The sequence below is a fragment of the Zonotrichia leucophrys genome, chromosome 2 (genome assembly GCF_028769735.1).
Source record: "Zonotrichia leucophrys gambelii isolate GWCS_2022_RI chromosome 2, RI_Zleu_2.0, whole genome shotgun sequence".
NCBI classification, from domain to species: Eukaryota; Metazoa; Chordata; class Aves; order Passeriformes; family Passerellidae; genus Zonotrichia; species Zonotrichia leucophrys.
The window spans coordinates 153051997-153075148 of record NC_088171.1 but is presented as its reverse complement, the minus strand read 5'-3'; the positions used below and the strand labels follow the sequence as shown (position 1 = coordinate 153075148).

The 23152-nt window shown below is 56.1% G+C and overlaps 1 protein-coding gene across 1 annotated transcript in view; it reads left to right on the top strand.

Annotated features, from left to right (window-relative positions):
* NRBP2 (nuclear receptor binding protein 2) overlaps positions 1-21727 on the top strand; it is a 40531-nt gene extending 18804 nt beyond the window's left edge. Inside the window, exons 2-18 of the mRNA XM_064706841.1 lie at positions 6340-6462; positions 7028-7129; positions 7415-7504; positions 7927-7967; positions 8276-8370; positions 8759-8782; positions 9221-9304; positions 10902-10957; positions 11364-11459; positions 12794-12926; positions 13179-13281; positions 13630-13680; positions 14247-14382; positions 14943-14996; positions 15950-16013; positions 16803-16858; positions 18686-21727. Coding sequence (XP_064562911.1) covers positions 6340-6462; positions 7028-7129; positions 7415-7504; positions 7927-7967; positions 8276-8370; positions 8759-8782; positions 9221-9304; positions 10902-10957; positions 11364-11459; positions 12794-12926; positions 13179-13281; positions 13630-13680; positions 14247-14382; positions 14943-14996; positions 15950-16013; positions 16803-16858; positions 18686-18754 — 1377 coding nt within the window. The 3' untranslated portion in view covers positions 18755-21727. The remainder of the gene's footprint in view (positions 1-6339; positions 6463-7027; positions 7130-7414; positions 7505-7926; positions 7968-8275; positions 8371-8758; positions 8783-9220; positions 9305-10901; positions 10958-11363; positions 11460-12793; positions 12927-13178; positions 13282-13629; positions 13681-14246; positions 14383-14942; positions 14997-15949; positions 16014-16802; positions 16859-18685) is intronic.
* Positions 21728-23152: the final 1425 nt, after the last annotated feature.

Sequence of the window (23152 nt, the reverse complement as noted above, 5' to 3'; positions counted from 1 at the left end):
TGCCTGGGGCCACAGACGGGGACAGCCTCGGTCGGGGCAGGGGATGTGGTGTTTGGGGGCCACGGGTGGCTCAGGGCCAGGAGACACAGGGTTTGGGGGACACGGGTGCCCCTGGGCCAGCAGCCTCTGTGGGGGCTCCCCCTGTCCCTGCTGCCTGCGGGGTGTCCCCGTGTCCCACCAGGAGCCAGACACAGTCCAGGGTGTCCCACCAGGAGCGGGACACACTGCCAGGTGTCCCTGTGTCCCACCAGGAGCGGGACACACTCCCGGGTGTCCCCATGTCCCAGGACAGTGGGGTGGACAGGAAGGGCCGGCATTTCCTGCGCGGGGATTTTCCAGGCACGCCACGTTCACCCTTTGGCCCTGTGCTCCCCCAAATCCCAAATGCCGTGGGGGCACAAAGGGCTGGGACAATCGCTGCACACCATGAGGGGAGAATCATGGGGTGGTTCAGGTGGGAAACAGAAGGGACCTTGCAGCCCCCCTGCCACAGGAGCAAAACCTCCTCTCCCCGTTATTCCCGGCCCCATCTCCCAGTTGCTCCCCCAGCCCTGAGCCCGTTCCCGGGCCTGGCTCAGCTCCATCCCCCGGTTGCTCCCTCAGCCCCGAGCACGTTCCTGGCTCAGCCCCAATTCTGGCTGCTCCCCCAGCCCCGAGCCCGTTCCCGGGTCTGGCTCAGCCCCATCCCCCCGCCTGCTCCCCCAGCCCCAGAGCTCCATCCCTGAGCCCGTTCCCGGGCCTGGCTCAGTGCTCGCTGACGAGAAAGGCTCAGGAGGGAGCGATTGCTTGGAAGCTGCAACCCGATCTTTGCTGAACCGGCCCTGCCCCGTCCCCAGCGGCTCCTCCGGCCGAGCCGGCCGAGCGCTCCCGGCACGGCGCCGAGCAGCGCACGGAGCTGCCGGGAGCGGGATAAACCACGGGGGATGAACCACTGGGGATCGACCACAGGGATAAACCACGGGGGATGTACCACAGGGATAAACCATGGGGATAAACCGCGGTGGATAAACCACGAGGGTTAAACCCCGGGGGATAAACCATGGGGGATAAAGCATGGGGATGAACCACAGGGATAAACCACGGGGAATAGACCACAGGGGATAAACCATGGGGATAAAGCACTGGGGATTGATCACGGGGATAAATCACAGGGAATACACCACAGGGATAAGCCATGGGGATAAACCGCGGCGGATAAACCATGGGGGATGAACCACGGGGAATAAACCATGGAGGATGAACCATGGGGAATAAAACCCCAGGGATAAACCACAGGGAATAAACCACAGGGCATAAACCCTGGAGATCTGTGTCGCCGCCTTTCATCCCCGTCAGGCTGTGTGGAAAATGCCGCGTTTGTTTATTTATTTATGGAGGCCAGGCCGAGCTCAGAGCGGGAGCAGCTGGTGATGATCACCAGCTCTGTTCTCACTCAGCACAAGGCAGAGCACGTTCGTGTCTGCACGCAGCCGGGAAGGGTCCGGCCTGACACGTTCCAGAGCTTCCTGGATCCCGGCAGGTCCTGGCACTGGTCCCACTGCTGGGGCTCATCCCACTCATGGAGTTCATCCCACTGAGATCCTGGATCCCAGCAAGTCCTGGCACTGATCCCACTGCTTGAGCTGAGATCCCGGATCCCAGCAGATCCCCTGCCCCAGCTCTGAGCGCTGGGATGCCCCTCGGGCCCGGAAAGAGTTTGTTTGGAGGTGGGAGGGACCAGGACCAGATGGGCTTTAAGGTCCCTCCAACCCAAAGCTGTGATTCCAACACAATTCTGCGGTTCCCACTCTGGCTGTGCACTGGGATCTCTGGGGTCACTGGAATCACTGGAATCGCTGGGATCACTGGGATCATTGGGATCGCTGGGATCACTGGGATCACTGGGATCATTGGGATCACTGGGGTCACTGGGATCACTGGGATCTCTGGGGTCACTGGGATCATTGGGATCTCTGGGGTCACTGGAATCACTGGAATCGCTGGGATCACTGGGATCATTGGGATCGCTGGGATCACTGGGATCACTGGGATCATTGGGATCACTGGGGTCACTGGGATCACTGGGATCTCTGGGGTCGCTGGGATCACTGGAATCGCTGGGATCGCTGGGAAGGTTGTGCCCACGTCCCTCGCTGTCCGTGACGGGCTCTGAGCGGTTCTGTGCCAGGCGGGAGGAGGAACAGAGGTGGAGGAGGAACAGAGGTGCTTTGTGTGGCTGCAACATGAACCGTGAACTGCCTGGGCGTGCCCTGCTAACGAGCCGGGGGTGTTGGGCGCCTAGGCTGCCCCGAGCCCCGTGGAGACCAGCCCTGGCTGCAGGGTCAGCCCCGAACCCGGGCACTGGATAAACCCCAAACCTGGCCAGTGGATGAACCCCAAACCTGGCCAGTGGGATAAACCCCAGCAGTGGGATGAATCCCAAACCTGGGCAGTGGGATGAACCCCAGTGGCAGAATGAGCACCCTGGCACTGGGATCAGCCCCCGGGGCACAGCATCCCCTGGAGTGCCCCCAGCCCCACAGGAAGGGCAGGAACGGGTGGGAGCTGCAGTCCCAGTTCCACTGGGATGCTTTGGGGTCAAGATGCAGCAGGCACCTCTGCTCCCACCATGAGCCTGTCCCGGGGTCTGAGCCAGGTGCCTTGGGGGCATTACCTGGGCTGGAGATGGGTCCTGGTGGCCGTGGCTGGTCTGGGGAGCGGGAGGGTCTTTGCAAGATGTCACCTGAGGAGGTGACACCCGTGGGTGTCACACCTGCAGAGGTCACACCTGTGAAGGTCACACCTCCAGACCTGCCCCCACGGGGTGGGGATTGGGGTGGGGATCTGTGGCCCCTGGAGTTGGGAAGCTCCTGTACAGGTGCTGTCCTGAGGCGCCTCAGGATGCTCACAGGTGATGTGGTGGCTTTGCTTTCCCCACACCTGAATTTCTTTGGCTTTCCCCACACCTGAATTTCTCTGCTTTCCCCACCCCTGATTTTCTCTGATTTGCCCAGCCCTGATGTTCCCTGGGCAGTGCAGGTGTGGGTGGCTCTGGGACAGGTGTGCAGGGCTGGGGACAGGACTGTCACAGTCACTGTCACCCCTGTGAGGAGCTACAGGGCCAGCTCAGCACCAGCTCCAGGTCGTTTATTTCCTCTTTTTTAATACATTTTCTTCCTTTGACTTGCCGAGATTTGTTCATGGCACACTGACTGCCCTCAGGGCGCTGTTATCTTTTTATACTAAAAACTACGTGTTCTTTATTAACAATAATTTTCTAATACGTATTACTTATGTTGGACAGTCTGTCTCTACGCTAAACCAATCTTAAAGTGCCACCATCACAGCAGGAGATGGAGGCTAAGAAGGAGGAGAAGAAAGACAGAACATGCTTAGATTCTTTTATTTTGTTTTTTGAACTTTATTCTAAAAACTTTTAAAATTCTACTTTTTCTCCCTGTGATAAATTCACTAACGTTCTTCTTGAACCCTCGTGGCTTGTAAATCCTCACACAAAGTTGGTAATTGTTTCCATGGGTTAAAATTGAAGGCCCAGCTGGTTTTGACTGGGTGCCAAGGTCTCTGAGCCCCCTGCCAGGGTCCCAGGCAGTCAGAGGAATTTCCTGGGTTCCAACACTTCAGAGGAAATTCCTGAGCTCTGGCACTGAGTTCCTGACACTTCTGCTGCTGCCTCCTGGCCCAGAGCACCGGCTGGAGATCGGCTCCAGCTCCAGTTCCCAGCCAGAGCCTCTCCAGGGACCTTCACCCCAAAAAGGCTGCATTTCTAAATCAGTGGCTGTGGCAGGGAGTGCTGTAAGAGCATGGGGAGACTGCTTTTCCTGGGCAGGAATCAGGTTCAGGCTGGCTCATTGATTATTTTTCTGCATTTATTTGTGCATTTGCTGTGGGAAGTGTTGGTGTCAGTGACTGTGGGAGCACTCAGTGCTCTGTCGGTGACACGGAGGTGACTGCAATGAGCTGTGCTCATCGTGCACCTCCCAGAGCACAGGGTTCCTGTTCCTGCTGGTTCATTTATTGTTTTTTGTGTATTTATTTGTGCATTTGCTGTGGGAAGTGATTGTGGGAGCACTCAGTGCTCTGCCAGTGACACAGAGGTGATCGCAGGGAGCTCCTGTTCCTGCTGGTTCATTTATCATTTTTTGTGTATTTATTTGTGTATTTATTTGTGCATTTGCTGTGCACAGAGGTGACTGCAGTGAACTCTGCTCACACTTGACCTCCCAAACCAGGGGCCTCCTGCTGTTCATTTATTATTTTTGATGTAATTATTTGTGTATTTATTTGTGCATTTGCTGTGCACAGAGGTGACTACAGTGAGCTCTGCTCACAGTGACCTCCCAGAGCAGGGGCTCCTGTTCCTGCTGGTTCATTTATTATTTTTATGTGTTTATTTATGTTTTTTGTATTTATTTGTGCATTTGCTGTGGGAGGTCTCAGTGTCAGTGATTCTGGAAATACAGTGACACAGAGGTGTCACTGCACCTCCTGCTGGTTCATTTATTATTTTTTGTGTATTTATTTATGAATTTATTTGTGTATTTGATGTGCACAGAGGTGACTGTGCAGTGAGCTCTGCTCACAGTGCCCCTCCCAGAGCAGGGGGTTCCTGCTCCTGCTGTTCATTTATCATTTTTTTGTGTATTTATTTATGTATTTACTTGTGCATTTGCTGTGGGAAGTGTCAGTGCCAGTGACTGTGGGAGCACTCTCTGCTCTGCCAGTGACACAGAAGTGACTGCTATGAGCTCTGCTCACAGTGCACCTCCTGCTGTTCATTTTTTATTTTTGATGTAATTATTTGTGTATTTATTTGTGCATTTGCTGTGGGAAGTGTCAGTGATTGTGGGAGCACTCATAATGACACAGAGGTGATTGCAGGGGGGTCCTGCTGGTTCATTTTATGTATTTATTTATGTATTTATTTGTGCATTGAGTGTGCACAGAGGTGACTGCAGTGAACTCTGCTCACAGTGACCTCCCAGACCAGGGAGTTCCTGTTCCTGCTGGTTCATTTATTATTTGTTGTGTATTTATTTGTGCATTTGCTGTGGGAATTGTCAGTGTCAGTGACTGTGGGAGCACTCAGTGCTCTGCCAGTGGCACAGAGGTGTTTGCAGGGGTGTCCTGCTGGTTCATTTATTATTTTTTTCTGTATTTTTTTATGGGTTTTGTGTATTTATTTCTGCATTTGCTGTGGGAAGTGTCGTTGTCAGTGATTGTGGGAGCACTCAGTGCTCTGCCAGTGACACAGAGGTGATGGCAGGGGCGTCCTGCTAGTTCATTGATTATTTTTAATGTATTTATTTATGTATTTATGCATAAATGTAGTTGTGCATTTGCTGTGCACAGAGGTGACTGCAGTGAGCCCTGCTCACAGTGCACCCCCCAAAGCAGGGGGGTCCTGCTGGTTTATTTATTATTTTTTGTGCATTTATTTACATATTTATTTATGTATTTATTTGTGCATTGGCATTGTGGGAAGTGTCAGTGATTGTGAGAGCTCTCACAGTGGCACACAGGTGATTGCAGGGGGTTCCTGCTGGTTCATTTATTATTTTTATGTATTTATTTATGCTTTTATGGATTTATTTGTGCATTTGCTGTGCACAGAGGTGACTGCAGTGAGCCCTGCTCACAGTGACCCTCCCAAAGCATAGGTTCCTGTGCTCAGAGCCCTTCTAGATGCCCAGAAACACCTGGATGGAGGTGGCCCCACAAACCAATCAGGTCTGGCTGGTCAGGCCAGCAGGGGCCGTTCCTGGCCCAGAGAGAGCAGAAATTTGGTATTTTTGGGGCTCTGTTCCTGATCAGGCCAGGATGGCCCCAAGAGAACAGAAATTTGGTATTTTTGGGGCCTGTTCCTGATCAGGCCGTTCCTGAACAGAAATTTGGTATTTTTGGGGCTCTGTTCCTGATCAGGCCAAAGAGAACAGAAATTTGGTATTTTTGGGGGGTGCCTGTTCCTGATCAGGACAAAGAGAACAGAAGTTTGGTATTTCTGGGGGGCTGTTCCTGATCAGGCCGTTCCCAGCCCCAAGAGAACAGAAATTTGGTATTTTTGGGGGGTGCCTGTTCCTGATCAGGCTGTTCCTGAACAGAAATTTGGTATTTCTGGGGGGATGTTCCTGATCAGGCCATTCCCAGCCCCAAGAGAACAGAAATTTGGTATTTTTGGGGCCTGTTCCTTATCAGGCCATTCCTGAACAGAAGTTTGGTATTTCTGGGGGGCTGTTCCTGATCAGGTCATTCCCAGCCCCAAGAGAACAGAAATTTGGTATTTTTGGGGGTGCCCGCGCAGCAGGCGGTGCCAGCCTGGCCTGACCCCCCCTGTGCCCCCAGGTGAACCAGGGGAACATGCCTGGCATCCAGAGCACCTTCCTGGCCATGGACACCGAGGAGGGCGTGGAGGTGGTGTGGAATGAGCTGCTCTTCACCGACAGGAAGGCCTTCAAAGCTCACGAGGTGAGGGCATGGCCTGGCATGGCCTGGTACAGCCTGGCATGGCCTGGCATGGACTGACATGGCCTAGCACGGCCTGGCACGGCCTGGTACAGCCTGGCATGGCCTGGTTCGGCCTGGCAGGGCTCTGTCCCTGACACAGGCCCCTCCTCAGCTGTTCCCTTCCAGGGAGCTCCCAGGGAGCCCAGACCAGGCCCTGGGACATCCCCAGAGCTTGGGGTGCCCTGGCCCATGCCAGGAGCTTCCTCCTCACCTGTCCTGCCCCATTCCAGCACTTCCCTCCTCACCTGTCCTGTGCCATCCTGGGAGCTTCTGTGTGCCAGGAGCTCCCACCTCACCTGTCCTGCCCATCCTGGGACCTCCCACCTCACTTGCCCTGCCCATCCCAGCCCCTCACCTGTGCCCTGTGTCAGCCCCTCACCTGTGCCCCCCTCACCTGGGCCCTGTGCCCCCAGCCCCTCACCTTCCCCCTGTGCCCTGTGCCCCTAGGAGCTCACCTGCCCTGCCCATTCCAATACCTCACTGTCCCACCTGTGCCAGTCCCTCACCCGTACCCCTGTGCCCCCAGGAGAAGATCCAGACCATGTTTGAGCAGCTGGTGCTGGTGGATCACCCCAACATTGTCAAACTGCACAAGTACTGGCTGGATGTCAGGGACAGCAAGGCTCGGGTAGGGGTCTGGTGAGGGGCTGGGGGGGTCTGGGGGGATTCTGGGGGACACTGGGGGGTCTCTGGGGGGTCTCCAGGGGGCTCTGGGGGGACTGGCTGGACGTCAGGAGCTACGAGGCTTGGGTGAGGGGCTGGGGGAGCACTGGGGGGCTCTGAGGGCACGGGGAGGGTACTGGGGGGCCATGAGTGGGTCCTGGGGGTCTCTGGGGTGTCTGGTGAGGGTCTAGGGGGTCTCTGGGGGTTTCTGGGGGCCCTGGAGGCAGCTGACCCCCCCATCCCCCCCCAGGTGATTTTCATCACAGAGTACGTGTCCTCGGGGAGCCTCAAGCAGTTCCTCAAGAAAACCAAGAAGAACCACAAGGCCATGAACGCCCGGGTGAGCGCCGGGGACACCACGGTCCCTCTGGGGAGGGGGCTCTGAGTGTCCCTGGCCCTGGGAGGGGCTGGCAGGGCACGGGGGGATGTCCCTGTCCCTGTCCCTGTCCCCACTCTGACAGAGCTGTGTTCCCACTCTATCCCCACTCTGTCCCTGTCCCTGGGAAGGGGTGGCAGGGCACAGAGAGATGTCCTTGTCACTGGGAATGGACCCTGAGCATGGCAGCACACTGGGGATGTCCCTGTCCTGTCCCTGGCACGAGGGGGGATGTTCCCTGTCCCTGGGTGCCAGCCTGTCCCCATGACACAGCTCTGTCCCCACTCTGTCCTCACTCTGTCCTTGTCCCTGGGAAGGGCTGGCAGGGCACAGGGGGCTGTCCCTGTCCCTTCTGACGCAGCCGTGTCCCCCTGTCCCCTCCCCAGGCCTGGAAGCGCTGGTGCACCCAAATCCTCTCAGCTCTCAGGTGAGGCTCCTGCAGCTCCAAACCCTGCCCTGAGGGCTGCGGGGCTGCGGGCAGAGCTCAGCACACTCTGTGCCCCCCACGTGTGCCCCTGTGTGCCCCCTGTGTGCCTCCCCTGTGCCCCCCCATGCCCCCCCTGTGCCTCCCCAGTTTCCTGCACTCCTGTGACCCCCCTGTGACCCCCCCTGTACCCCCCTCTGCCCCTGTGTCCCCTCTGCCCCCTGTGACCCCCCTATGCCCCCCCATGTGCCCTGTGCCCCCCATGCCCCCCATGCCCCATGTGACCCCCCCATGCCCCCTGTGTCCTCCAGTTTCCTGCACTCCTGTGACCCCCCCATCATCCACGGGAACCTGACCAGTGACACCGTGTTCATCCAGCACAACGGGCTCGTCAAGATCGGCTCCGGTGCGCCCGGGGGGCACAGGGGGGCACCAGGGGGGCACGGGAGGCTGGGGGGCTCAGGGGGCACAGGGGGATGGGGGGTCTGGGGGCGCACAGAGGGCTGGGGGTGTCACAGGGATCTGGGGAGGCTGAGGGAGGCAGGGGTGTCACAGGGTTCATAGGGGACTGGGGGGTGTCACATGGGGGTGGGAGGACACATGGCTCTGGGAGTCTGAGGGGGGCACAGGGGTCTGGGGGATCCAAGGGGGTCCAAGGGGTCTGAAGGGTCAAAGCGGGTTGGCAGGAGAAAGGGGGTGGGGGGGGTCCTGGGCAGGCAGGAGCAGGGTCCCTTTTTGGGGTGCCAACCTCGCTGTGCCCTTTTCTTTCCCCCCGACCTGTCTTGCCCTGGCAGTCTGGCACCGGGTGTTTGCCAACGGTGAGTGACCCCTCCCCTCGGCCACCCCCTGCCCTGGGGGCACCCCTGCAGCCCCCAGACCCACCAGGGGCACCAGGGATGAGCTCTGTGGGGAGGGGACACCAGGCACCAGACATGACCATGGGCTCTGTGGGGAAGGGGCACCTCCATCCCACTGGGAATGGCTGCTGTGGGTGGGAGCAGAGGAGACTCCTGGCATGGGGGTGGGCAGGGGCATGGATCCCCCCTGATGCCACGGGTGGGCACACACTGATCCCATGGGTGGGCACACTCATGGGTGGGCACTCTCCCAGGTGGGCACTCTTATGGGTGGGCACTCACAGACCCCCATAGACGGGCACACTGACAGATGGGCACTCCCAGGGTGGGCACTCACAGGTGGGCACTCTCAGGGTGGGCACTCTCAGCCCCTCAGCCCGTGCCCCTCTCTCTCCCCAGCGCTCCCGGACGATCTGCGCAGCCCCATGAGGATCGAGCGCGAGGAGCAGCGGAACCTGCACTTCTTCCCTCCGGAATATGGCCGTGAGTGGGGAATGGGAATGGGAACAGGGAAATGGGGAATGGGAATGGGAATGGGGAATGGGAACAGGGAAATGGGGAATGGGAATGGGAATGGGGAAATGGGAACAGGGAAATGGGGAATGGGAATGGGAATGGGGAATGGGAACAGGGAAATGGGGAATGGGAATGGGAATGGGGAATGGGAACAGGGAAATGGGGAATGGGAATGGGAATGGGGAAATGGGAACAGGGAAATGGGGAATGGGAATGGGGAAAATGGGAAATGGGAACGGGGGAATGGGAGCTGCGGAACCTGCACTTCTTCCCTCCAGAATATGGCCGTGAGTGGGGAATGGGAATGGGAATGGGAATGGGGAAATGGGGAATGGGGAATGGGAGCTGCGGAACCTGCACTTCTTCCCTCCGGAATATGGCCGTGAGTGGGGAATGGGAATGGGAATGGGAATGGGGAAATGGGAACAGGGAAATGGGGAATGGGAATGGGGAATGGGAGCAGTGGAACCTGCACTTCTGCCCTCCGGAATATGGCCGTGAGTGGGGAATGGGAATAGGAATGGGGAAATGGGAACAGGGAAATGGGGAATGGGAATGGGGAAAATGGGAAATGGGAACAGGGGAATGGGAGCTGCGGAACCTGCACTTCTTCTCCCACAATACAGCCGTGAGTGGGGAATGGGAATGGGGAAATGGGAACAGGGAAATGGGGAATGGGAATGGGGAATGGGAGCTGCGGAACCTGCACTTCTTCCCTCCGGAATATGGCCGTGAGTGGGGAATGGGAATGGGAATGGGAATGGGGAAATGGGAACAGGGAAATGGGGAATGGGAATGGGGAAAATGGGAAATGGGAAATGGGAACAGGGGAATGGGAGCTGCGGAACCTGCACTTCTTCTCCCGCAATACAGCCGTGAGTGGGGATGGGAATGGAAATGGGAATGGGAATGGGAGCAGCAGAACCTGCACTTCTTCCCCCCGAAGTACAGCCGTGAGCAGGGAATGGGAATGGGAAACAGGGAAATGGGGAATGGGGATGGGGAACGGGAATGGGACACGGGAATGGGGATGGGGAATGGGAATGGGAACAGGGAAATGGGGATGAAGAATGGGAGCTGTGGAACCTGCACTTCTTCCCTCTGGAATATGGCTGTGAGTGGGGAATGGGAACGGGAATGGGGAATGGGAATGGGGAAATGGGAATGGGGAATGGGGAACAGGCGCGGGAACGGGCACAGGCACAGGGAAGGGGAAACAGGGAATGGGAACGGGAAACAGGAACAGGCACAGGGAAGGGAAATGGGGAACGGGAATGGGGTATGGGGCACTGGGGGGCTGCATGGGGAACAGGCACAGGGAATGGGAACAGGAATGGGCACGGGGGGTGCACGGTGGAGGATGGCAGGGGAAGGGAAGGAGCACAGGTGGGAACAGGTGAGGGCAGGGGAGAACAGGTGAGGGCAGTAGTGTCTGCCCATGGGGATGGGATGTCCCAAGGGTATCCAAGTGGGGATGGGTTGAGGGTGCCCAGGTGGGGCTGTCCCAGGGGTGCCCAGGTGCACTCCAGCACTGAGCTCTGCCCCATGTCCCTCTCCTCCCCAGAGAAGGCAGACGGGACGGCCGTGGACATCTTTTCCTTCGGGATGTGCGCGCTGGAGGTGTGGGAAGGGGCTGGGAGCCTGTCGGGAGCTGTCGCCGCCTGGGGATATCCCCTGTCCAGGGCTGTCCCCTGTCCCTGCCCTGTCCCAGGCTGTCCCCTGTCCAGGACTGTCCCTGTCTGGGGCTGTCTCTTGTCCCTGCCCTGTCTGGGGCTGTCCCCTGTCATTGTCCTGTGCCCTGGGAACCCCCCCCAGACTGGCCATGTCCCTGTCTCCTGGAGCCCCCCCACATGCCCCTGTCCCTGCCCCTGTTGGATGGCCGTGTCCCTGTCCCTGTCCTGTCCCTGTTGCCCCCCAGCCTGTCCCTGTCCCTGCCCCTGTCAGATGGCCATGTCCCCTGTCCCTGGAGCCCCCAGCCTGTCCCTGTCCCCTGGAAGCCCTCCAGGACTGTCCCTGTCCCTGTCAGATGGCCGTGCTGGAGATCCAGACCAACGGGGACACGCGGGTGTCGGAGGAGGCGATCGCACGGGCCCGGCACTCCCTGGATGACCCCAACATGAGGGTGAGGGCACGGGGGGACCTGAGGGGACAGACCCTGTCCCGTGTGACCCCTGGGGACAAATATGTGTCCTGTGTCATTCCTGGGGGACAAATCTTGTCCTTTGTGACCCATGGGGGTGAATCTGTTTCCTGTGTCACCCCTGGGGACAATCCCTGTCCTGTGTCACTCTTGGGGACAGTCCCTGTCCTGTGTGACCCCTGGGGACAATCCCTGTCCTGGGCCACTTCTGGGGACAAATCTGTGTCCTGAGTCACTGCTGGGCTGAAACCCATCCTCATCTCTCTCTCCTCAATATAAATCCCATCCTCATCTCTCCCTCCTGGGTGCAAATCCCCACTTGCCAATTCCCTGGGTACAGGTGGGCTCTGCCCTGTCCCTGCCCCTGTCCCTGAGTGTCCTGGGGCTCCTGCTCCCTTTGGGTGCATTTCCTGGGGAATGGGGTCCAAGCCAGGCCTGGGGCAGTGCCCCTTTGCTGGCACTGCTGGGGCAGGTCTGGGGTGCCCAGATGAGGACATTGAGGGGCTGGAATGTGCCCGGGGGAGGGAACAGAGCTGGGGAAGGGTCTGGGGGAGCTGGGGAGGGGCTCAGGGTGGAGAAGAGGGGGCTCAGGGGGGACCCTGTGGCTCTGCACAGCTCCTGACAGGAGGGGACTGTGACCGTGTTCACAGGGGTCTGAGGATGAGGGAAGAGATGAGGATCTGACTCCATGTTTCAGAAGGCTGATTTATTATTTTATGATAGATATTACATTAAAACTATACTAAAAGAATAGAAAAATGGATTGCATCAGAAGGCCAGCTAGGAATAGAATAGCAAAGAAAGATAACAAAGGCTTGTGGCTCGGACTCTCTGTCCGAGCCAGCTGACTGTGATTGGCCATTAATTAGCAACAACCACATGACACCAATCACAGATGCACCTGTTGCATTCCACAGCAGTAGATAATCATTGTTTACATTTTGTTCCTGAGGCCTCAGCTTCTCAGGAGGAAAAATGCTAAGGAAAGGATTTTTCATAAAAGATGTCTGTGACAGGGGACAGCCAGGGGGGATGTGGGATTTATCCCAGGGAACGGGGACAGGAGGAGAGGGAATGGCCCCAGGCTGGGCCAGGGGAGCTCAGGGTGAGTTTCCCCATGGAAAGGGGGTCAGGGAGGGTTGGAGACCCCATCCCTGGAGTGCCCAAGGGATGAATGGGCACTGAGAGCTGGGCACAGGGCCGGGATGGGGCACAGGGGCAGCTCCATGAGCTCTGTCCCAGTGACCCCAGGATCCCTGTTGGAGCAGCAGGGCACTGCCCAGCCCTGCTGACCCCCTGGCCCTGCTGTGCCCCAGGAGTTCATCCTGTCCTGCCTGACCCTGAACCCCGACCGGCGCCCCAGCGCCAACAGCCTCCTGTTCCACCGCGTGCTCTTCGAGGTGCACTCGCTGAAGCTGCTGGCAGCTCACTGCTTCATCAACCACCAGTGTGAGTGCTGGGAGTGATCCTGGGCCCTGGGAGCTGGGGAGGGATGGGGAGGGTCGGCAGGGGGAGCTGAGCTGGGCTGGAGAGCTGGGAATGGTCAGGGTGGAGAGCTGGGAATGGAGAGCTGGGAATGGTCAGGGTGGGGAACAGAGACAGGCTGGAGAGCTGGGAATGGTCAGGATGGAGAGCTGGGAATGGTCAGGATGGAGCAGGGCCTGCAGCACCCTCACCCCCCACCCCGTGCCTGTGCCCCAGATCTGATGCCCGAGAACGTGGTGGAGGAGAAGATCAAGGAGCTGGACCTGAACATGGTGATGGCCGAGATCCGCAGGGAGGGACGGCCCGGGGTGCAGTGGAGGTGAGGAGGGGGGACCCAGAGCCTGGGGACACCCCCAGGGCCTGGAGACCCCCCAGAGCCTGGAGACCCTGAGCTCTGAGATCCCCCAGAGCCTGGAGACCCCCCCAGCACTGAGACCCCCCCAACCCTGGAGTCCCCAGATCCTGGAGACCCCCAAGCCTGGAGACCCCCCCAGAGCTTGGAGACCCCCCCAGTCTGGAGACCCCAGCCCAGAGACCCCCCCAGAAGCTGGAGACCCCCCTGCCATGGGCAGCAGCCCCCTGGACCCCCCTGGACCCGCCCTGACCCTCCTGGACCCCTCTGCACCCCCCTGATCCCCCTGACCCCCCATACCTGTTCCCTGCCCAGGTACTCCGAGGTTTCCTTCCTGGAGCTGGACAAGTTCTTGGAGGATGTCAGGTGGGTGTGAGAGCCCCCCTGGCTGTGGGGTTGGGATGGGGACATGGGGGTGTCCCTGCTGCCCCCTGGTGTCCCCAGGGGGATGTGGGCACATGGGATGGGGACATGGGAGGCTCACTGGTGTCCCCTGCTGTCCTGGGATGGGGATACGGGAGTGTCCCCAGGGGACTGTGGGGACATGGGACGGGGACATGGGGGTGTCCCTGGTGTCCTCAGGGGACTGTGGAGTCGGGATGGGGACATGGGAGGCTCACGGGTGTCCCCAGGGGGATGTGGGGACATGGGGTGGGGACACAGGAGTGTCCCTGGTGTCCCAGGGTGATGTGGGGTTTGGATGGGCACATGGCAGTGTCCCTGGTGTCCCCAGCTGTGCTTGGATGGGCACACAGGAGTGTCCCTGCTGTCCCATGACGGGCACATGGATGTCCTGCGTCCAGCTGCCCACTCCCAGGATGGGATATCATGTCCCTCCGGTCTGTCCCACTGTCACAAGGTTCCCACTGCCTGCTGTCCCCAGCCCTGCCAGGGGATGTCACCCTCCCCGTGTCCCCTCGGTGTCTCCCCAGGAATGGGATTTACCCCCTGATGAACTTCGCCGCCTCCCGGCCCCATGCGCTGCCCCGAGCCCTGTCCCAGCCCCCGGAGGACCCACAGAAAGCCAAAACCCCCACGCCAGAGCCCTTCGACGTGGAGACCAGGAAGGTGAGAAAAAGGAGAAAGGGAAGGGAAGGGAAGGGGAAAGGAGAAAAGAAAAAGGAAAAAGGAAAAAGGAAAAAGGAAAGGAAAAGGAATTATGATAAAATCTTGTGTCTGACCAGTGAGTCCAATCCAGCTGACTGTGATTGGCCATTAATTAGAAACAACTCCATGAGACCAATCACAGATGCACCTGTTGCATCCCGCAGCAGCAGATAACCATTGTTTACATCTTGTTCCTGAGGCTCTCAGCTTCTCAGGAGGAAAAACCCTGGCAAAGGGATTTTCAATAAAACACAAAGGATTTTTCATAAAACATGTCTGTGACAGTGAGGGAGCTCCAGGGCAGCTGCAGTTGGGGACAGCCCTGCTCTGCTCCCACCCAGGTGGGGACAGCCCTGCCCTGCTGCCACCCCTGCCACAGGGACACCTCTCCTGTCAGCCCAGGGAGAGCTGGGATGGGAATTTGGGGTTCCTGTAGGAATTTGGGGCTCCTGTAGGAATTCCAAAGGGCTGCCAGAGGCACGGGGGCCGTGCCCAGGCTGATCCCAGCTGGGCTCTTGCAGGTGGTGCAGATGCAGTGCAACATGGAGCTGAATGAGGACAAGAGCCAGTGGCACGTGAGTGCTTGAGTCCTGCCCTGATCCCTGCTCATCCTGCTGGGAATGGGGCTGGGAATGGGAAATGGGAATAGGAATGGGATTGGGAGTGGGAAATGGGACTGGGAAATCTGCCAGTGGCACGTGAGTGCCTGGGTCCTGCTCATCCTACTGGGAACGGGGAAATGGGAGTGGGAAATGGGATTGGGAATGGGACTGGGAAATGGCAAAGGGAAGGAGACTGGGAATCTGCCAGTGGCAAGTGAGTGACTGGGTCCTGCCCTGATCCCTGCTCATCCTGCTGGGAATGGGGCTGGGAGTGGGAGTGGGAAATGGGATTGGGAATGGCACTGGGGAATGGGAAATGGGGCTGGGAATAGAAAATCTGCCAGTGGCATGTGAGTGTCTGGGTCTTGCTCATCCCACTGGGAATGGGAAATGGGATTGGGAAATGGGAATTGGACTGGGAATGGGGAATGGGAAATGGGATTAGGAAATGGGAGTGGGAAATGGGAAAGGGAATGGGACAGGGAAATCTGCCAGTGGCACATGAGTGCCAGGGTCCTGCCCATCCCCCTGGGAATGGGAGATGGTAATGGAACTGGGAATGGGAATGGGAAAGGGGACTGAGAAATGGCACTGGGAATGGAAATGGCACTGGGGAATCTGCCAGTGGCACCTGAGTGTCTGGATCCTGCTCCTCTCCCTGCTCATCCTGCTGGGAATGGGGCTGGAAATGGGAAATGGGAATGGGACTGGGAAATGGGAATGGGACTGGGAAGTCTGGCTGGGGAAGCCCTCAGCCAGTTTCTGTGGCCCCCAAAGATCTCACTGCTGTCCTGTGCAATGAAGGAATTCCCAAAGAAGTCACAAATTCCCCCAGAGCTCTCAGTTCCCCCAGAGCTCCCATTCCGGCAGTGCCCAGCCCTCCCAGTCCCCCAGGGCTGCCTGAGCACTCTCTGGTGTCCCTGCAGCTCACGCTCCTGCTGATCCTGGAGGACAAGCTGCACCGCCAGCTCAGCTACGACCTGCTGCCCAGTACGTGTGCAGGGAGGGCGGGTGGGCACCCTCCTCTGGGGGGCTGGGGGAGCCCCTGGTGGGCATGGAGTGTGCCAGCTTCCAGACAGCTTCCTTTCCTTTTCCCTTTTTCCTTTCCTTTTCCTCCCTTCCCTTTTTCCTTTCCTTTTCCCTTTTTCCCTTCCTTTTCCCTTTTGCCTTTTTTCTTTCTTTTTCCCTTTTTCCTTTCCTGGAACTTTCCTTTCCTCAGAAAGCTGAGGAATGGTGCCTGGCAGCTGCTCCTGTCCCAGGCTCTGCCCTACTGACCACACAAAGCTTTTTTTCATGCCACATTGTCCAGAGTGTGTTGGCTGCTCCCGTTCACATGAACATTGTCCAGAGCTGTGTTTGGACCTTGCTCCCTTGTCCTGGTGCCACATTGTCCAGAGCTGTGTTTTGGGACCTCACTCCCCATTTCCACATGGAACATTGTCCAGAGCTGTGTTTTGGGGCCTTGCTCCCCTTGTCCTGGTGCCACATTGTCCAGAGCTGTGTTTTGGGAGCTCTCAGGAGCCTTGCTCCCCATTTCCACATGGAACATTGTCCAGAGCTGTGTTTTGGGGCCTTGCTCCCCATTTCCACATGCACATTGTCCAGAGCTGTGTTTTGGGACCTCACTCCCCATTTGCTTGTACCACATTATCCAGAGCTGTGTTTTGGGAGCTCAGGAACCGTGTTCCTCCTCCCTGCCCCATTTCCAGCTCTCCCAGGCTCAGGAGCTCCCTGAGCTGAATCCATGCCCCTGTTCTCCTGTTCTCCTTGTCTCTGCAGCTGACAACTCCAAGGATTTGGCCACAGAGCTGGTGCATTACGGGTTCATCCACGAGGTGAGTTCCCCAGAGCTCCTACAGCCCTTCAGGATTTCTGGGATTTCTGCTCCAGGAGCTGTTCCAGGGGGAGCTGCCCGCTGTGGCACGTGCTAATTAGCTGGAGCTTAAATAATTCTGAGTGGGGGTACCAGGACAGCTCCCAGAGGAGGGAGGCTAATTCCTCACTTGAGGAATCTCAGAACCATCCATTTGGGAAAAGACCTCCCAGATTAACGACTACATTCTCTTCCCAGCTCCCTCAGCCCCTCCTGGGGCTCCAATCCCAGCACGTGAATTGTTTTTAATTAATGGCTGTGGTGGTGTTCACAGGGGTCCCAGGATAAGGGAAGAGATGAGAATCTTGGCTCCATGTTTCAGAGGGCTGGTTTATTATTTTATGATATTATATTGGGAGCTGGCTGATTTATTAAGATATTATATTATATTATATTATATTATATTATATTATATTATATTATATTATATTATATTATATTATATTATATTATATTATATTATATTATATTATATTATATTATATTATATTATATTATATTATATTATAACACTAAAACTATACTAAAGAAAGAGAAAGGAGACATCAGAAGTCTAGAAAATAATGAATAATGAAATGTTGTGACTGCTCACAGCCTTGACACAGCTGGCTGTGATTGGCCATTTGTAGTAATGATATTTTATGAAAAATCCCTTTGCCAGGATTTTCCTCCTGAGGAGCTAAGAGGCCTCAGGAACAAAATGTAAACAATGGTTATCTGCTGCTGTGGAATGCAACAGGTGCATCTGGGATTGGTCTCATGGGGTTATTTCTAATTAATGGCCAATCACAGTCATCTGGATCGGTCTGGCTGGTCAGTCACAAGATTTTATTATCATTCCTTTCTATTCCTTTCCTTTCAAGCCTTCTGATGAAATCCTTTTTTCTATTCTTTTAGTATAGTTTTAATATATAATTTTCTTTTAATATGATATATACAATAAAATAATATGTCATAAAATATGATAAAAATATGTATTAAAATAATATATCATAAAATAATAAATCAGCCTTCTGAAACATGGAGTCAGATCCTCATCTCTTCCCTCATCCTGGGACCCTGTGAACACCACCACAGCCTTTGGCCAGGAGGATCTTTTTCCCTGAGGATCTGGGAAGCTTCAGCTTCTCCGTGTTTTACTCCTTTGGGATGTGATTGGGAGAATTGTTTACCCAGCGTGTGAATTGTTTTTAATTAATGGCTGTGACCGTGTTCACAGGGGTCCCAGGAGAGGGAAGGGATGAGGATCTTGACTCCATGTTTCAGAAGGCTGATTTGTTATTTTATTACATATATACATACATAATACAATATTTTATGATATAATATTTTATTATATATATTATATCAAAAGAAAAGTATATACTAAAACTATACTAAAGAATAGAAGAAAGGATTTAATCAGAAGGCTTCCAAGGAATAGAAAGGAATGATGATAAAATCTTGTGACTGACCAGAGAGTCCGAGCCAGCTGACTGTGATTGGCCATTAATTAGAAACAACCACATGAGACCAATCACAGATGCACCTGTTGCACTCCACAGCAGCAGATAACCATTGTTTACTAATTATTATGATGTTAATCATTGTTTACATTTTGTTCCTGAGGCCTCTCAGCTTCTCAGGAGGAAAAGATTCTAAGGAAAGGATTTTCCATGAAACACGTCCATGACCGAAGGGGTTTTCAGTGACCAAAGGGGTTTTCAGCCCATTTCTCTGTGACCAAAGGGGTTTCCAGCCCATTTCTCTGTGACCAAAGGGTTTCCAGCCCATTTCTCTGTGCTTGCAGGACGACTGTGAGAAGCTGGCCGCGTTCCTGGAGAGCGCCTTCCACAAGCACCGCTCCCAAGCCCTGTGAGCCCGGCCCAGGGGACTGAGGCACCCCGGGAGGACCCCAAAGGGCTCCCCGGCCCCAGCCAGCCCAGCAGGACCCACTGGGCCCACGGGGACTCGCCCAGGCCGTGCTCAGGGCTCGGCCAAGCCCAGGAGTTCATCCTGGGACGTGCTCTGGTCCCTGCTCCGAGGGGAGCACCCTCAGCAGGGCCTTCCAGGGGGTTTGGGAGCTGCTGCAGGAGCCCCCAGCCGGATCCATGTCCCTCTGGGGAGGACCAGCCCCTCTCCTGCAGCTCCCACAGCTGATTCCTGCCCCTTTGCCATCTGGAGCGCTCCTTGCTGAGGGGAGGGAGAGGAAGAGCAGAGCCCCGTGGAGCTTCCCATGTGTCACATTCCGCCCTGGAGGCCGGAATTCTCCAGGTCTGGGGTCTGCAGGGTGCTGCCTGTGCTCAGAGCCCTCCCCGTGAGCTGGACGTGAGAAGGAATCCCTGACCCACCACCAGGAACGTCACTGATGCTCCACAGAACCCTTGGCATGGCCCAGCTCCCCCTGCAGCCTTCCACAATCTCTCAGAGAGAGCCCTGGAGCTGTTCCTGCCCGGCCTGCAGATGGGCACTGCCCCTGGCACCACCTCAGGGCTGCCCTTTGCCAGGGACACACGGGGAGAGAGCTGCAGACAGGAATGTCCCTGTGCAAGGGCCGTGTGGGGCTGCTCCAGCTGGGCCAGGGAGAGCTGGCCCTGAAATCCTGCTGCTCCAGCTGTGCCAGGCAAGCTGCTTTGAAATCCTGCTCTGTGCTGGTGCTGCTCCTGCTCTGTGCCATAGGAAACTGGCTCTGAAATCCTGCTCTGCGCTGGTGCTGCTGTGCCAGGAAAGCTGCTCTGAAATCCTGCTCTGCGCTGGTGCTGCTGTGCCAGGAAAGCTGCTCTGAAATCCTGCTCTGTGCTGTGCTGCTGTGCCAGGAAAGCTGCTCTGAAATCCTGCTCTGTGCTGTGCTGCTGAGCCAGGGAAAACGTGCTCTCAAATCCTGCTCTGTGCTGTGCCAATGCTGCTCCTGCTGCTGCGGGGAAAGCTGCTCTGAAATCCTGCCCTGTGCTGGTACTGCTGCTGCTGTGCCAGGGAAAACCACCTCTGGCATCTGTGCTGGTGCTGCTCCTGCTGTGCCATCAGAAACAGGCTCTGGAATCCTGCTCTGTGCTGTGCCAGTGTTGCTCCTGCTGTGCCATAGGAAACTGGCTCTGACACCCTGGTCTGCGCTGTTCTGTGCCAGGGTTTGTGCCAGTGCTGCTCCTACCAGGGAAATCTGCCCCTGGCACCCTGCTCTGTGCTGTCCTGTTCCCACTGTGGCAAGGAAAACTGGCTCTGGCATCCTGCTCTATGCTGGTGCTGCTCCTGCTGCTCCTGCTGTGCTGGGGATATCCAGCTCTGGCGCTGTCCTGGTGATCTGCACCATGCTGGTGCTCCATGCCAGTGTGCTGTGCCAGTGCTGCTCCTGCTGTGCCAGGGAAATCTGCCCTTGGCATCCTGCTCTGTGCTGCCTTGTGCCAGTGCTGCTCCTGCTCTGCCGGAGGAATCCAGCTCTGGCATCCTGTGCTGTGCCAGTGCTCTGTGCTGCTCCTGCTGTGCAGGGGAAACTGCCCCTGGCACCCTGCTGGTGTTCTGTGCCAGTGCTGCTCCTGCTGTGCCAGGGAAATCTGCCCCTGGCAGCCTGCTCTGTGCTGTGCTGTGTCAGTGCTCTGTGCTGCCCATACTGTGCCAGGGAAATCTGGCCCTGGCACCCTGTGCTGTGCTGGTGCTGGTCCTGCTCTGCCAGAAAAGTCCGGCTCTGGCATCCTGTGCTGTGCCAGTGCTCTGTGATGCTCCTGTTCTGCCAGAGGAATCCATCTCTGGCCTCCTGCTTTGTGCTGGTGCTGCTCCTGCTGTGCAGGAGAAATTGCCTCTGGCATCCTGTGCTGTGCCAGTGCTCTGTGCTGGTGCTGCTGCTGTGCCAGAGGAATCCAGCTGTGGCATCCTGTGCTGTGCCAGTGCTCTGTGCTGTCCTGGTGATCTGCACCACACTGCTGTTCCATGCCAGTGCTCTGTGCTGGTGCTGCTGCTGTGCCAGGGAAATCTGCCCCTGGCACCCTGCTCTGTGCTGGTGCTGCTCCGTGCTGCTGCTGCTGTGCAGGGGAAACTGTCCCTGGCATCCTGCTGGTGTTCTGTGCTGGTGCTGCTGCTGCTGGGCCAGGGAAATCTGCCCCTGGCACCCTGCTCTGCACTGCTCCATGCTGGTGCTGCTCCTGCTGTGCCAGAGAAAGCTGCTCTGAAATCCTGCTCTGTGCTGTGCCAGGGAAATCTGCTCTGAAATCCTGCTCTATGCTGTGCCAGTGCTCTGTGCTCCACCTGCTGTGCCAAGGAAATCTGCCCCTGGCACCCTGCTCTGCACTGCTCCATGCTGGTGCTGCTCGTGCTGTGCCAGGGAAAGCTGCTCTGGAACCCTGCTCTGTGCTGTGCCAGTGCTGCTGCTGCTGCTCCCCTGTGCCGTGGGAAGCTGCCCCTGGCACCCTGCTCCCTGCAGGAGCTCCGGGTGCCACCACCTGCCCTGCGCTGCTCCTGCTGCAGCTCTCCAGCTGCATCCCACCGGGATTTCACCCACGCTCAGCCAGCTCGGGATGCACTCCCGGCTCAGGCTGCATTCCCAGCTTGGGCTGCACTCCTGGCTTGGGCTGCACTCAACAGTGCTGCATTCCCAGCCCTGCTCCATCCCCAGCCCTGCTCCATCCCCAGCAGTGCTCCATCCCCAGCCCTGCTCCATCCCCAGCAGCGCTGCATTCCTGGCCCAGGCTCCATTCCCAGCAGTGCTGCATCCCCAGCAGTGCTGCATCCCCAGCAGTGCTGCATCCCCAGCCCTGCTGCATCCCCAGCAGTGCTGCATCCCCAGCAGTGCCAATGTCCCACCTGACAAATCAATAAAGCCCATCCCCACAAATCAATAAACCATTCTCACTGTTCCAGCCTGCTTGTGATTCCTGACTCTCAAGGGGAGGGATGCCAGTTGCCCATTCCGCCTGGAGGGCTCTGCTCCTGATTCCTGACTCCTGGGAAGCCAAAAGGAGGGATGCAGGGACACCTCCAGCTGCCCATTTCCATCCCCACTGGAGGGCTCTGCTTGTGATTCCCGACTCCCAAGGGGGAGGGATTTAGGGACACCTCACAGCTGCCAATTCCCAGTCCCTCCAGTGCGGCCCCTCTGGGCCCCTGACATTCCAGAACACTCCAGCACATCAAAGCCCATTCCTGGCCCCTCCTGGCACAGCTGTCCACTAAATCCATGGATTTAACGGGGTCCAACACAGCGATAAATCCATGGATTTAACGGGGTCCAACACAGCCCTAAATCCATGGATTTAACGGGGTTCAACACAGCCCTAAATCCATGGATTTAATGGGGTTCAACACAGCCCTAAATCCATGGATTTCATGGGGTTCAACACAGCCCTAAATCCATGGATTTCATGGGGTCCAACACAGCCCTAAATCCATGGATTTAATGGGGTCCAACACAGCCCTAAATCCATGGATTTCAGGGGTCCAACACAGCCCTAAATCCAAGGATTTAACGGGGTCCAACTCAGCCCTAAATCCAAGGATTTAATGGGGTCCAACACAGCCCTAAATCCATGGATTTAACGGGGTCCAACACAGCCCTAAATCCATGGATTTCATGGGGTCCAACACAGCCCTAAATCCATGGATTTAACGGGGTTCAACACAGCCCTAAATCCATGGATTTCATGGGGTCCAACACAGCCCTAAATCCATGGATTTCAGGGGTCCCAGGTTGCTCCCATCCCTGCCCATCCTGCTCTTGACACTGCCAGGAACAATTCCCAATTCCCACAATCCCATTTATCCCTGGGTCCTGTCCCTCCCCAGCTATCCTGGAGCCCCTGGAATGGCTCTGAGGTGTCTCTGGAATGTTCTGGAACGTTCTCCTCCCCACATGAACATTCCCAGCCCGGCTCCATTCCCTGTGCCCCTGGCCCTGCACTGAAATTCAGGCACCAGGGGCAGAGCCAAGATGTGAAAAACGTTATTCACTTTTTGTTAAAATTTTAGAGGTTTAATAGTAATGAAAATTGTGATAAAAATTAGAATAATAAGAGATAAAAATTATAATAAATAAAAAATATAAATATAATAATGGAAAATATATACTATATAAATATAAATAATTATATAAAGTTAAATAAATATAAATATTAACAAATAAATAAACTCAAATCAATAAAAATCAATAAAATAAAAGTAAATAAATAAAAACAAATAAAATGAAAATAGAGAAAATAAATAAAATAAAAATAAATAAGACAAAAAAGGATAAATAAATATAAATAAAAATAATAAATAAAATAAATAAAATAATTTAAAAGCTAAATAAATA